The sequence below is a fragment of the Girardinichthys multiradiatus genome, chromosome 7 (assembly GCF_021462225.1).
Source record: "Girardinichthys multiradiatus isolate DD_20200921_A chromosome 7, DD_fGirMul_XY1, whole genome shotgun sequence".
Lineage (NCBI taxonomy): Eukaryota > Metazoa > Chordata > Actinopteri > Cyprinodontiformes > Goodeidae > Girardinichthys > Girardinichthys multiradiatus.
The window spans coordinates 42,673,873-42,688,420 of NC_061800.1; the positions used below are offsets into that span (position 1 = coordinate 42,673,873).

Here is a 14,548-nt window from a genome sequence, read left to right on the forward strand (position 1 = left end):
GCAGGCGCGAGCTGCCACTCCGTCACGCAGCTGTCTACGCGCAGGCGCGTGCAAACATCGCAGACTTCATTCAGGTAATTTATATATTTGTTTCTCTCCATAAAAGCCACCATCCAGCGGGATATTTTTATTGATGGTTTCCTCGCTTGTTTTTTATCCGAAAATCTCCTCTTGTTCTCCATCCTGTAGTAAAAACGTATTTGCTCAGTCCGAGTTGTTCTTAAACCAGTGGAGTCCAAACTCTGCGTAATATTAATTTATTTTATTCAATTAAAAACGAAAAATAATCCTTTTGATTTCTGTTTTTTTTTTTACCTGCTCAGCACTAAATTAAACACGCAATATTTTAATGAAACAAAGTAAAATAAATAAATAGATATTTCAGGCCTGAAACAGGGTCTCAGGCGTTTGCCTCAATGACAGAAAGGCTTCCTAACTTTATAGGTTAAATATTTTCTGTTTTGTTGGTCTAGAAAATGTTTTTAGTCAACACCGAGCTGTTTTTCGAGTAAAAGGTCATTAGATGTTTGTGACCCTACTTATTATAACAAAATAACAGAAAAAATACTTTGCATTCTCTCATAGATTTTCCATTTGAGAAGATATAATTTTGTCTTTTAAAATCTTTTCCTAAGTCAGTAATTGTCCGTCTACATCAGCTTGGTAGAGAGCCAAATTAGTTTCATTGTGGAGCTGCAGCCAGGGGCCAAACATAATGATACCAAAGGGCCACAGAGGACACCCATGCCTTACAGCTCAGAGTTTATCATCATTATGGACATTTTCTCATTTTCACGAGGATCTTATTTAGTCACGGACATATTTACCTGTTAGCTGTTCATAGTTGTCATAATATCAACACTGAGGCATTCAATTAAATTCTGTTTATTTAAATGGCGCCAGTTCACAGCACATGTCGCATCATGGCTCTTTACAAAGTCAATTAAATTGAGTCATCCAGATTCCAAGTCAGGTTTTTACATTCCAACTGATCCTATCAAACAGTGCAGTCAGATTCAGTTTATTATTCAAACTGGACAAAAATGTTTTCAATCTATCTCCTTGGTATTTTTGATGAAATTAAAACGAACCATTGCTGATGATATTTCATGCTACGAGGCAACGATGCCAAAAGAAGAGATGTAGAGGTAGTCTAAGGAGCCCAACGTGACTGAAGCTAAATATTCCAGGTCATGGTAGGAGACCCTAGTTAGGCTTCCAAAACAGTTGGTTTACTAGTTGTAAATCCCCAGAAATACAACTTTTGTACACTTTTACAAACAGTTTATAATTTGAAGCGTTTGAAGTGTAAAGTTTTTAACAACTGGACAGTATTTTTTCTTATGTTGTAATTTTTTCTCTTACTGTACAGTCTCTTATTCTTATATATTGTTTTATACATTATACATTGTGTCTATCTGCATGCTTCCATTTGCTTTTCACTTTGCTGCTGGTCTCACTGACCTGCAGGGTGTGACCCGCAGATAAGGGAACAGAGACAGCTGAGACACGATCAACAAGCAATACAAAACATTAGAGAGCATGTGGCCTTGCACTAGTCCCCGACTGGGACACCTTTGATATTACAGCTATCCTACGTTCCCCAAGTCATGAACAGGGCTTGTTGCTTTGAGCAAATACACAGTGGGATTAAGCTACAATAAACTATATTAATGTTCCTAAACCGTATCACAATCTATCATCAATCTGAAAGATCAGTTCAATGTTTATAGTTTTGTTTCAACATATTATTATCAATCAAAAGCTTATGATGTAAATTATATAAGTGCAATGATTATTTTCTGTAAATAGCCTTTTTTATTTTAAGCATTTAGCACTTTAACGTACTCTGCACATCTCTGGTGGTGGCAGCATCATGCTGTGGGAATGCTGTTCCTCAGCAGGGACAGGGAAGCTGACTGGGGCAGAGGTTCACCTTCCACCAAGATGATGAGCCTAAACATATAGATAGATTCAGGGAAATAGCTTATATCAAAGCATGTTCATGTGTTAGAATGGCCCAGTCAAAGTCCAGACCTAAATCCAACTGAGAACTGTGAGATGACTTAAAACAATTTATGTTCACAGATTCTCTCCATCCAATCTGACTGAGCTTGACCTATCTAACCATGACGAATGGATAAAGAATTAAGTCTGTAGATGAGCTAAACTGGTAGAAAGACACAGTTCATTGAGTGAGACTGAGACTTCCTCTTCACAGTTACAGGATAGTTAGTGTTGCTTTAAATTCATTCTACTCCTCAGTCTGAACCCTGCTTTATCTGGATGAAGCAGATTCTTCTTGAGCTGAACTCTTTATTTCTATGCAGCAGCTGTGATGACTTGTATAAAGTGTCTGCCAATCATCCTTCCCAGGATCCCCTGCAGCTCAGCTGAGGACCGGCCAATCAGAGGCTTCTCCTTGTGTGATGTCAGTGCCGTATAAAGCCCCCGGCGGGCGGTGGGCAGCCCTGAGCAGAGTCAGCGTTCCCGGCCTGGACGCCTCGGCTGGAGGGACTGCTGTCAGGAGGAAAAACAGAACTACACGGCGCCGGCCTGTAGTTTTGTTTTTTTCTGAGGGTTTCCTGCACCGCTCAGCTGCTCTTCTGGACTTTCTGACCTGTTTCTGGATAAAGATTTAAGATTTCCTGCACCCCGCCCTGCTGTGGGCCCCCCAGGCATCCTTGTGCTGACAGGTGAGTTTCAGAGTTTTAGTTGTTGCACACAGCGAGACAGACCCGGGTCCGGATTTTGGGTTTTAAGAGTCCCAAACCTTTCTACTACTTGCTGCTGAAGGTGATGCAGACCTCCCAGAATAGCTGCTGAGAGCGTCCCATCGGCTGATGGCTTTTTAAGGGAATCAGCAGCAGGGCTATCAGCTCTCAGATATGTGCCCCACATGGTGGCTGTCAGTCAAACTGGGGGCTGGGGGGTTATTTATAGTGCCTGGTGTCGTGTGTTAACTACCAGACCCCACACCTCCCTCAGGGCTTTATAGGCTGATTGACAGCAGCAACATCTCATTGAGGCTCTTATTTTGGAAAGCAGCAGCTGCAGGAGTCCTTCTGATAATCCGACCACAAAGTTTTGGACTGAGAAGTTCCCCTCTGGTCCTCTGTAGTTTCATGCTGTAAGATGGAGGTGGGATGCAGGGGTTTAGGACCTATTCCTCTGCTCAGTGGGGTTTATTTTACAGAAACAAACAACAAACCTTCCCATGTGTTCAGTTATTCTCTACTTTCCAAGAAAAATCTGATGATTATTTGGTCTGAATGATCACAGTGGGGCTGAGAACCTGCTGGTCTGTGATCAGAAACATGTTTGGTTTCTGCTGTTTTGTCACAACATGACATTATTATTTTCGATGATAAAGTCCCTTTAATGAGGAAGGAGGCTGAATAAATACACTCAGATTACATTTCCTTCATAAAAGCAGCAATAATGGTGACATTAAACATCACAAAGTTAAAAAGGCAAACAGGCTTTGTTCTTGATTGTTCTTCACATCAGTTTTTACAGATAGCAAAACCTCTGAGTGACCAGAACATTCACAACCTGATGTTTCCGTGTTTATAATGATTTATAAATCTGATCAGATCCATTCAGGGAGTTATGAGCCAAGCCCAACTGTAGGGGGCAGCGTTTTTAAATAAGACTTGGAATAATCTCAGGTTACAATTAAAATAAAATCAATTAACAAAGAAATACTTATTATTAATGTTTAAATATATAAACGGTTAATTAAGGATGTAATTTTACAGTGAATAACAGTAAGTTAATTACTGCATTATTGTTATTATTAATGAATCTAAGTTGGTTTGATTATTCTTTAAACGTATTTTAGATTCCAGTCTGAGACAGTCAGCTTTCAGCCTCAGTCGTTCCTCCTGTTGTTGTGACCCACTCAGACATGGTAGGGTGTGTTCTGCCCAGCTGGAACCAGTTCTGGTCATGGTAACTGGTCTCAGATCAGCTTCAGAAACCTGCTGTAAAGTTTGGTCCACATATGTTGGTTCCGTTCTGTCTGAACCCTCTGAATCAGATGAATATATTTGGATTTTTGTCGCTCAAGTTCACACCAGCAGCTCACATAAGAATGAAAACACTTTCTCCGGGTTCTGATAATGAAATGGACATTTATAACTAAAAAACTCAAAACTAAGTAAAAGAACAAGATAAAAAAAATAGATAAATGCAATAAGGTGGAGAGAAAGGATTCATGAAATTATCAGAAGTAACTAGAGATGCACAGACATGAAAATCTGGGCCAATACCCGATGATAATAATGCTATTATTATATATATTTATATTTCGCTACCCTTTCTCTGCTTCAGTTAAACACCCACAATCCTCCACTGCATCACATGACCAAACAAATACCACATGGCCCCTCCCCCTCCAGAAACATACAACAGGCAACAAGCTGGACATAGATATGGGTTGTTATTATTGGACAAGTTTCCGACCAATACGGTATGTATTGGTACGGCATCGGTACCGGCTGACCAACATCAGCCAGTACCGATGCCAATATATCAATCATCCCCAGGGGAAACATTTTTAACTAGAAATCAGTTTGTGGTTGTCAGTTAAAACATGGAATCACTTCCATAAAATGAATTTTAAGGGTTTAACTCCAATCAGAATGGTTTGCTTTTATTTAGTTTTCATTGGGTTCTCGGTTTAAGGTGGAATAAATAAGTCCGTTTGTTCATATTGACCCAGAACCACCCGATTAACTGAGCCTTTAACATGTTCAAATCAGCCAAACATTCAGAACCTGAAGAGCAGAATAATTTTTTGTTTATTCAGGGTCGTTAATATCAGGGAAGAACGGGTTCAAAGGAATAAATGAACTGGTGTCCATGTAACAGAACCAGAATCACCTCCAGTTCTGAAACACCAGCACCAGACAGGAAAGGACTGGTCCAGTCAGATTTAGACTGGGTTAATCTACCCAGAAGGACTTAAAAATGCCAGTTAGAATCCAACAGGATCGCTGAGGTCCAAATAGGAGTATTAAGGGATGAACAGAATTATCTAGGTCCAAATACATAAATTTCAGTCCCATCTAGAACCTGCTGAGTGTGTGTAAAATAACAACATTCAGTATGATGCTGGCTGAATCAGAACCAGACTGGATAAAACTGGTCAAACTGGGAAAAAAAACTGATCAAAACCAAGCAAGTTCAATCTGGGCCGAACAAGAACCAATCAGATCACACCATCGACCATACTGAAGAGGTGTCATCTGTACATCCGACCGAGGGTAACAGGTCCAGCAGGGAAACCCAGGTGTTCCCAGGAGGTTTGGGTCTGGATCTTCTCCCAGTGGGATGTGTCCAGGAGGCAGTCGGATCAGAAGCCAGAACCGCCTCAGCTGCTGTTTGTCTGATCGTTGTATTTCTCCAGCCATCTGGACTTTTTCCTGTTAAATCAGGAACATTTCCTGTTTCCAGCCCAGAGTCAGATTTCAGGTGGATCATGCTGTGGTCAGAGCTGTCGCAACTAGAAGGTTGATGGTTTGAATCCTGGCTGGGATCTTTCGGTGTGGAGCTTGCAGGTTCCCATCTGTTCTCCATGTACACATGTGGGTTTTTCTCAGGGTATTCCTGTTTCCTGTAGGAGACTTTAGGTTTTCTGGCCACTCTGTGTTTCTGACCTTCTGAGTTCAACCCCAATCCTGAGCAGGAGTTTGGTGACTTTGTGAACATCACAGAGGCTGCTCCTCTTCTTCAGTTTCAGCTTAACGTTCTTTATGAGATATTAAAGTGGTCCAATTAAACTCTGGACATCAGTCGGATCAGCCTTTCAACATGCCGGTCCAACCAAAAACACACAGACACCTGGATTTAATCTTACCTGAGATGTTCACACCTGTATGGTGGCAGTTGTACATCCCAGTGAAATGTGTCTACTGCATTTAACCCATCCCATAGGGAGCAGCGGGCAGCTGTGCAGCGCTGGGTAGCACTTCAGAGCTAAGGGTCTTGCTCAGGGTCCCAGAGCCGTGTGGTGGTAGTCCCCAAAGTCTCCATTAGATGGCCTCATGGAGACTACTTCCTGTTGCTGTGTTTATATTCAAATCTGGAAAATCAGTACCAAATCTTTTGTATTTTCTGACTGTACGTATTGCAGATCCTGAGTGTGACTAAAGCTTGAATGGTACGACAATCCACCTTTTTCCTTTAGAAGCAAATAGAGAAACACTAGATCTGTGTGAAATTCATTCTTCCTGTTCTTCTAGCTAAACAAGCCATTCAAACAGTAAACAGGTCTCCATTTATTGCACTCTGACCAGATGACCCAGCGTTTAGATGTTTTAATGAAGTCACAGATTAATTCTAATGAACATTTAGGTCAGAACTATATTTCTATCACAGCGGAAGATTTATTTCACATATTTTTCAACCACTTAGACATATTTATAGTTCCCTCGGCTTAGAATATGAAATTTTGAAGTTCTGCTTAGAACGTGAACAAGTCTGCTGTCATATCTGCTGCTGTCAAGTTGTAAATATTAAATCAAAGGAGGAGGAGGAATGGTTCATGTTTTAATTGGGCCGACTGAAATAATAATAAAAAACAAAATTCAACTACCTGAGCATAAAAAAACTGGAGATAAAAATAAAGTGAGAAGTTCTTCCTCAGTCTGTGCATGCCTCCGATCATCAGTCAACAATAAAACAAAGGTCCAGTTCGCTGATGTTTCTGTCTCACTGTGAGCTCCTGATGAAGATGAAGAGCTTCTCTGTACAGAACACCATGTTTAATTTTCTTTTTTCTAATCATGACTTTGAGACATAAATCTGAAGCTCTAGGGGAGCAGCTTGGTTCTGAAGGTTCTGTGTTCTGTCTTCCTCAGGGTGCCAAGCATCATGTCAACACAGGCGCCGACGTTCACTCAGCCGCTACAGAGCGTCGTGGCACTGGAGGGTAGTGCCGCGACGTTCGAGGCTCAAGTTAGTGGTAAGGAGGACAGAAAATATGGAACGACCAGGTCCCTGACTGGAAGGTTCACTGAGGTCTCACCTCCTGGTTCTGGTTCTCCTCTGCAGGTTTTCCAGTTCCTGAGGTGAGCTGGTTCCGTGATGGCCAGGTTCTTTCCGCCGCAGCTCTGCCCGGCGTTGAGATCTCGTTCAGCGACGGCCGCGCTGTTCTGAGGATCCCCGCTGTGACCGCCGCACACAGCGGACGCTTTTCTGTCAGAGCCACCAACGGCGCTGGACAAGCTACGAGCACTGCTGAGCTCCTGGTTACAGGTGAGACTGGGAGACAGGTGAGACTGAGAGACAGGTGAGACTGGGAGACAGGTGAGACTGGGAGACAGGTGGGACTGGGAGACAGGTGGGACTGGGAGACACATGAGACTGATAGACAGGTGGACAGGTGGGACTGTGAGACGGGTCAGACTGAAGGACAGGTGAGACACAAAGACCGGGTTCGACTGAAAACTCTGTAGCTGTCATGGAGAAACAGTGATTCAGAGACATTTGTTTATAAAAGCAGCAAAATAATCTGAAGGTGATTTTCTTCCACACTGCATGTGTTGTTTTTTAGCCCTACCCCTGGATGTTCACAGAGCTGCTGCTGCTGGTTAAAGGTTTATAATAAAAAGGAATAAGTTAAGGTTTTGTAATCTAACAAATGTTTAATATCCACAAGGAAGTTATTGAGTGTAAGATTTTAACCTATAAATATTTGTTTATTAATTAATTAGCAAAACAAACATGAATATGTGCATTAAATTATTTTAATTGATTAATAACTTAATTATTAAAACAATTAATAAATAAGATTTTTATGTAAAAATACAAACATTGACAAACCATACAATAATAATAAAAAATGGAAAAGTTTAATTTTAACAAGTCCTGTCCAGTTTAGGCATACAGTCTGGTGGGTCTGGTTGTCTTACAGCGTTGGGCCAGATTTGCTCAGGATGGGAAAACCTTGACATCTAAAAGACTTTATGCTGTTTCCGTTAGATCCTGGTTCATGGAGGATTTATTGATTGGCAGATTATATTCAGAATGTGAAACTGATTTCACAGCAACATTAATATTTATTTTGGTCTTAAATTTACACGTCAACACTTTCACAGCAGCAGCCGATGGTATTTTTTCCCTCAGGTTAATGACCGGCGGTGTTCAGTGTCATTTTAATGAATTGAACCGTGCCGTTAGATTAATAGAAGTTTAAAGTGAGGCGATGCGCTCCAATCTGAGTCTAAATTTATCCTGCTGTCAGCTATGTGGGTGGAGCTTGTTATTCAATCCAGTGATAAAACCGATATAGAGACAGCTGCTGCAGCATAACTTTCCTTAACTGGAATCTGGACTTTATTATACGATGATGGAGTCTGAATCATCAGTTACAGATTCACAGGGGTCAGCAGGATGATGCTTCATGAGGTCAGAGGTCAGGGAAGATCAGAAGAGATCGGACTGACTACATTTATCTGACAGATTTATTCCTCTTTTCCAGTTTTTGGTCCAAATTTGATAAAAAAATATCCAGATTTTAATCCTAGCTGCTCCTCTCTTTTCCCCTGGGATACTGACTCATGTTTTGTGCCCCTGCAGCCGAGACGGCGCCTCCCACCTTCCTTCAGAGACTCCAGAGCTCCACGGTGAGTCAGGGCAGTCAGGTGAGGCTCAGCGTCAGAGTCTCAGGTATCCCCACACCTGTGGTGAAGTTCTACAGGGAGGGAGCTGAGATCCAGAGCTCCACCGACTTCCAGATCCTGCAGGACGCAGACCTATACAGTCTGCTGATTGCTGAGGCCTTCCCAGAGGACTCTGGGACATATTCCGTGACAGCCACCAACAGCAGTGGACGTGCCACATCCACCTGCGAGTTGCTGGTCCAAGGTGAGCTCAGACAGGTTCAAGTTCAGGTTCTGACTGCAGCCAACTGGTTTGGATCAGAGCTAAACTTCCTGGTGTTTCTCTAATGCAGGTGAAGAAGCTGTTCCTATTAAGAAAACAAAGACTATCATGTCCACCTCCCAGATGGAGACTTCTGGGACCAGAGTGGAGAGGGTGAGTGGTGTTGGAGCAGCACCTAGTGGCCATCAGTGGTGTTAAACCTTTTTGCAGCTCCCACTTAAAGCTGCTTTTAAGAACTTGTTTATCTGTGTTCTCCAGAAGATGGAGGCCAGTTTCCAGGCCACCACCATGATGGAGATGCACGTCGAAGGAGGAATCATGACTCAGCACATCGCTCACAAAACCCCTCCAAGGGTCCCCCCGAAACCGACCTCCAGGTCTCCGCCATCCTTCGTATCCAAGGTAACAGGAGGCCGGCAGCAGTCACCTTCACCCGTCAGACACGTGAAGGGGCCAACGCCCGCACCTGTCAGGTAAGCCTCCACCTGCAGACCCAGGTGAACTCGGGTCAGACTGCTGAACTGTGAGGTTTAATAAAGCTTTGTCCTCTGCAGACCCGTCTCTCCCTCCAGCAGGATGTCCATCTCTCCCATCAGACCCGTCAGGTCTCCTTTGATGACCAGAAAACAGGTGAGAGCATGTCTGGCTCACGTCTTTAAATTAATCCCGAAGGTGACCCGGCAGGTTTAACTAAAGTCTCTGTGCAGGCCAGTCCAGTTCTTCCACACAAACTCTTATCGATGTCCTCATGGACCCTTTCTTTGCCCATTGGTGGAAGGGCCATTTCCTAACTGTTCCAATAAAAGTCAGGAGCACAAAATTGTCCAAAATGCAGAGTTGGTATGCTGCAGCATCAATTTAATTTAACTGAACACAAACGGCTGAGCCCTCATCATAATACCCCCTTCACATAACGTTACTCTTAGGACAGGGCAGTCAGTCTGTCCCCAGGCTCATCATCGAAATGCCAGATTGAACAGTGTGATGCATCAGTCTAGAGAACACGTCTCCACAGCTCTGTACCTGCTGTATCTGTCGTTACCCCTGAATATGATGCTTTGCGTTGCACATGGTTAATTTAGACAGGATTTTGACAGTGAACACCATTCCTTGAAGCTCTCTACGCACGTAAAGGTTCGGAGGTCTGTAGTTCTTGACTCTGCTGAAAGTTGGTGATATCTACACACTGTGTGCCTAAGGTCCACTGTGCCTGTTCTGTTATTTTACTGAGCTGCTGAGATCGACCCGTTCAGTCACAACGGCTTGAAGAAGCAGTCAGTCTGTCTGGGTGCACCTTTGGCCATGAAAGTCATTATAAGACATGAATCCAGTGTCGTATAAGATGGTGTTTCTTAACTGCTTATATAAATAAATGTACTTTGAACTGTGTTATGAGGCATAGGATCAGAGGAACAAATTGTGTCTCGATCCAACACAGGGACCATCTGATGTAAAAATTCGGACAACTTCGACATGTTCATTGATGTTAAATCATGCATACAGACACCATACCTTCCACGCTAGGAGCTTCATATCAGGCATAGGGAGTGGAATGTAGGCAGCCATGGTTAAATCCAACATGGCAGCCATCAAAATGGCTGTTTTTGCAGAGGTCAGTCGCTGTTTTGACTCCTGCTTTCTGCAGGAAGAGAGTAGTTCTGATCCTCAGCTGCTGCGCTGTTAGTCTCTGACTGAACCAACACTTCATTCTGCCTCATCAGAGTCCACTTTCATTTATGTATTCTGAAAATGAGGAAGCAAGTCCAATCTTCCAAACTTTTTCAGTAAAACCGGTTTGGATCAGAACCAAAATCAAACACCCAGCATTTTCTCTTGCTGCTATTGTTTTTTTCTTTCTCTGAAAGACAAATTCCTCCTGTTGCAGGTGTCTTCCTCTGCCGAGGTCCTGCCGCCCTGGAAGCAGGAAGACTACATGGCTGAAGGCTACACCAGTATGACCAGCATGACCAGTGTGAGCAGCATCAGCAGCTCCACACAGCTGCACATGGAGAAACAGTGGGAGCATCAGATGGGTGCTAGCAAAGAGGTAAGCAGGGGGGATCTGAGGTAGTTTTGGGTCCTGGTCGGTTCTGATCCGACCTGTCGCTTACTGTTAGTGAGGCAGAATGCTGATGATTTGTACCTGTGGTGACTGTGGTTGCCTCTTGAGATTGGACTCAACTGTTTTTCGAGTGAATCTCCGCTGCAGCTGAGATCATGGAGATTTCTCTGCAGAAGAAGAACCTCTAACGTCTTGCTGACCTGTCAGATTGGGCACATTAAGTCAGATTATCTTTCTTAAATTCAGATTGAGGAAGACTGAAGGTTTTAGACCTTTCTCATCTACTCAGATTGGAGGTGTTGAAACTCATATGAAGAAATTGGTATAACGGTGCCTCCATCTCCTCGCCTTCACCCTCTGTGAATCTCAGGTTTCCCTCTAATGTTCCACACGCTGATGTTCCTCTTCTCCTGTTTGAGCATTTTAAAGATTTTTGAGTCGACTGTCGACCTCCCTGAGACCTGTCTGCTGCTTGCTTCAGGCTGAGGGGGAGAAGAAAGCCGAGGCGGTCGCAACTGTGGTGGCTGCTGTCGACCTCGCTCGTGTACGGAAGCCCGTGCACGAGGAGGGCAGCTGGGCTGAAGAAGAGGAGGAGAAAAAGACTGTGGAGGTGAAGCAGCAGGCAGCAATAATTACAGACAAACAGGCTTTTGTTACAAAAACGCCTCTGGCTCAAGCTGCTGCAGTTGAAGAACAGCAACAAGTCCAGACCCAGCAGGTCCAACAGATCCAACAGGTCTGAGGACTTGACTGAATTTCTGTTAGATAAAACTTGATCATTTCGGACTCTCCTTAACAGCTCATGTGTTGGTCACTCCAGATTCAGAGAACAACTGAGGTCTCTTCCTACGTGGACTCTGGCATCGCTGTGTCCACAGTACCACATTTCACGGTCTCTAAAGTTTCTGTTCCTAAACCCGAACCGAGCCGCGAGGTAAGAGGTTCAGCTGCAGACCCGCCGTTGCCGCCTTAGAACCTCCATATCATCTTTAACAAACACATCTGTAACTGCTGTGGTTCCCTTTGGTTCCCTCCTCACCGTGACCCAGTCTAAACCCGCACAGCTCTCTGGTCCTGCTGCGTCACGGCCGTCGGTTTCAGACTGATCCTTCTCCTTCCTGCCGTTCACCTTAAGCTCATCTAGTTATTTCACATTAGATCATTTCTTTAGTTTTCAGTTTTCACCAAATCCTAACTAGAAGATGCTGGAACAACATGGAAAAAATCTAAAATATCCACCAAATGCCTTTGACTTCTACTTGACAATCTGATGTCAAGGTATTTCTTCCTCACTTTGGTTGTTATCCTAACAAATGCGACACATTACAGAAAAATGCAGCTTCTGGGCAGTTTTCAATCTAATATTTCCTCTCCTAACACATGAAAGCTGGTGTGTCATTGAGATTACAAAGCCACAAAGAGTTTCAGGTATTTGTTTGTGCCATTTTTTCTGCAAACACATCTTAAGATGTTCAGGAGCATCATTGTCCCTTTTTTGGTTTCTGAATTCTCCAACATTATCTACTGAGGAGAGGTGAGATGAAGACTGCAGGCAGGTCGGTCCAGCAGCCGTTCCCTCTTCTTCCTTAATCATGCCTTTGGAATGTGTGCATAATGTGGTTTTCTTGGGATTGTCAGTAGTATTTTCCATGCTGTTCCATCTTTTTCTGGTCTGAGGTGGTGCTGTGCCTTGCAGGAGTATCTTTAACCCTTGAACTTTTTCACATTATGTTGCATAAAAATCTCAAACTTTTATTGCAATTTTAGGTTGTACACCAACAAAAAGTGGTGCACTATTGTGAAGTGAAGGGAGGATGTCAGAAGCACCTTTTGCTGCTCATACTGCTTTGGGGTATGTCTCTACCAGCATCTAAGGACTGCAACATTATTCTTTGCAAACATCCCAAGCTCAACCAGATTTGATGGAGAACATCTCTTTATATTGGTTTTGAAGTCTTGCCACACATTAAGGTCTCAAGTCATTTCCAGCCTCTAACAGGTTTTCTTCCAGGATTGTCCTGTATTTAGCTCCATCACAGCCCAGTGCTGCCACCACCATGCTTTATAATAGCCATGGTGTGCTCAGGGTGATGTGCAGAGTTTTTTGCATGTAGGCAAAACAAAATTTTGGTTTAATCTCAGCAGATCAAGCACCACTGTTTTTATTAGGGGTTTTAGGGTAAAGGGGGTTAAATGCAAATACGCTAAACACTTGTCAGATTTTTATTTGTACCACATTTTAAAAACTATGCATCATTTTCCTTCCACTTCACAATTATGCACTTATTGATGTTAATTTATCACATAAAATCAAAGTAAAACACTTCAATAATAAATAAAAAGCTTTAGGGGGTGTGAAAACTTTTGCATGGCATTGTACATGGTATCATTTTCCCCCAGATGCCTGCCGCCCTTCTCCGTGATTTCTTAGTTTCTGACCTTCACCCAGAGTATCCATCACCGTCTTCACTCACTAATCCTTGGAGGAACGCGGACTTCCTGTTTATTCTTGATCATGGTGTTTATCCCTGCTCTGATTGGCCGGTTCAGGTGTCCATCTCTGGCTCGGCCATCGCTGCTCTGCACAAAGAGCTCTCCTCCCCCTCTGCTACCAGGAAGATCATCAAACCCGTCAAGTCTCCTAGTCCGTCTCGCAGGTCGGTGGTGGAGACTAGATTGACACTGGAGCCCCTCCCACCGCCATTTAAGGACATCAGATATCAGAGGCAGTTTGAGGGCGGGGCTTATGCATTGAGTGAGGAGGAGTTTGAGGACTGGGAGCCTCAGGTTGGTCCTTCACTGTCCTCTTCTTTTTAACTCTTACCTCAGTCCCTCTCTGCACCATAACACAGCAGCCAATCACATGCCACCCTTCATGGAGACTCCTCCTCTCCCCTTCCTCCTCCTGTCTTCATCTGCAGACTGTCATCTTATTTATCTGTCCTAACCAACTTCCTCCTCCATCCTCACAGAACCCCACAGCTCATAAAACACCGTCACGTTTTTCTCTTCAACTCTTGTCATTGTCTTCTCAGGAGGCGGTTGCTGTGCCAATGAGAGCCCAGGAGCCCGCTGTCCCTCCCACTATCATGGCAGTGAGTAACTCTTCTCTCCACTTCCTGTTTCTGTCCTTTCAAAATGTAACCTCATTATTCTTTATACTTTACGCCAAACTGTCTGCTGACATTTTACACATGTCTCTTAGTAAGTTTATTAAAACTCAAAGATAACATGATAGCTGATGTTATGCAGGGGTTATACATACTGAGACACAAAAAGATGTTAAGTCACAGGTTGCCATGGTGATTCCCTCCTTTTCTTGGGGCTAAGAAGGAAGAAGAGCCGATCAGAAAGGCAGACAATAATTTAAGCTTCGAACAAATCCTCACTGTAAGAAAAATATATCTTACTAAAATCCTTTTGAACTATGAGAGGCACAACTTTCTAGTGGCCATACATCTAAATTAGTATGTGTCTGCAGTGTTTAATGTAGGAGATATGAAAGGCACCTCAATTTTACTTTTGAAAGAAATATTTAGAGCTGAAATATAATAGGAGTCTGGGTGTGGGGTCTCAGCACTCTGGGGCCATTTG

At 43.3% G+C, this 14,548-nt stretch overlaps 1 protein-coding gene across 1 annotated transcript in view; it reads left to right on the forward strand.

Annotated features, from left to right (window-relative positions):
- The first annotated feature begins 2,450 nt into the window (after nt 1–2,450).
- Nucleotides 2,451–14,548, forward strand: part of ttn.2 (titin, tandem duplicate 2) — a 206,509-nt gene continuing 194,411 nt past the window's right edge. Inside the window, exons 1-12 of the mRNA XM_047369716.1 lie at nt 2,451–2,696; nt 6,867–6,970; nt 7,060–7,263; nt 8,587–8,874; nt 8,963–9,045; nt 9,151–9,365; nt 9,447–9,522; nt 10,778–10,939; nt 11,436–11,690; nt 11,775–11,888; nt 13,505–13,741; nt 13,990–14,049. Coding sequence (XP_047225672.1) covers nt 6,880–6,970; nt 7,060–7,263; nt 8,587–8,874; nt 8,963–9,045; nt 9,151–9,365; nt 9,447–9,522; nt 10,778–10,939; nt 11,436–11,690; nt 11,775–11,888; nt 13,505–13,741; nt 13,990–14,049 — 1,785 coding nt within the window. The 5' untranslated portion in view covers nt 2,451–2,696; nt 6,867–6,879. The remainder of the gene's footprint in view (nt 2,697–6,866; nt 6,971–7,059; nt 7,264–8,586; nt 8,875–8,962; nt 9,046–9,150; nt 9,366–9,446; nt 9,523–10,777; nt 10,940–11,435; nt 11,691–11,774; nt 11,889–13,504; nt 13,742–13,989; nt 14,050–14,548) is intronic.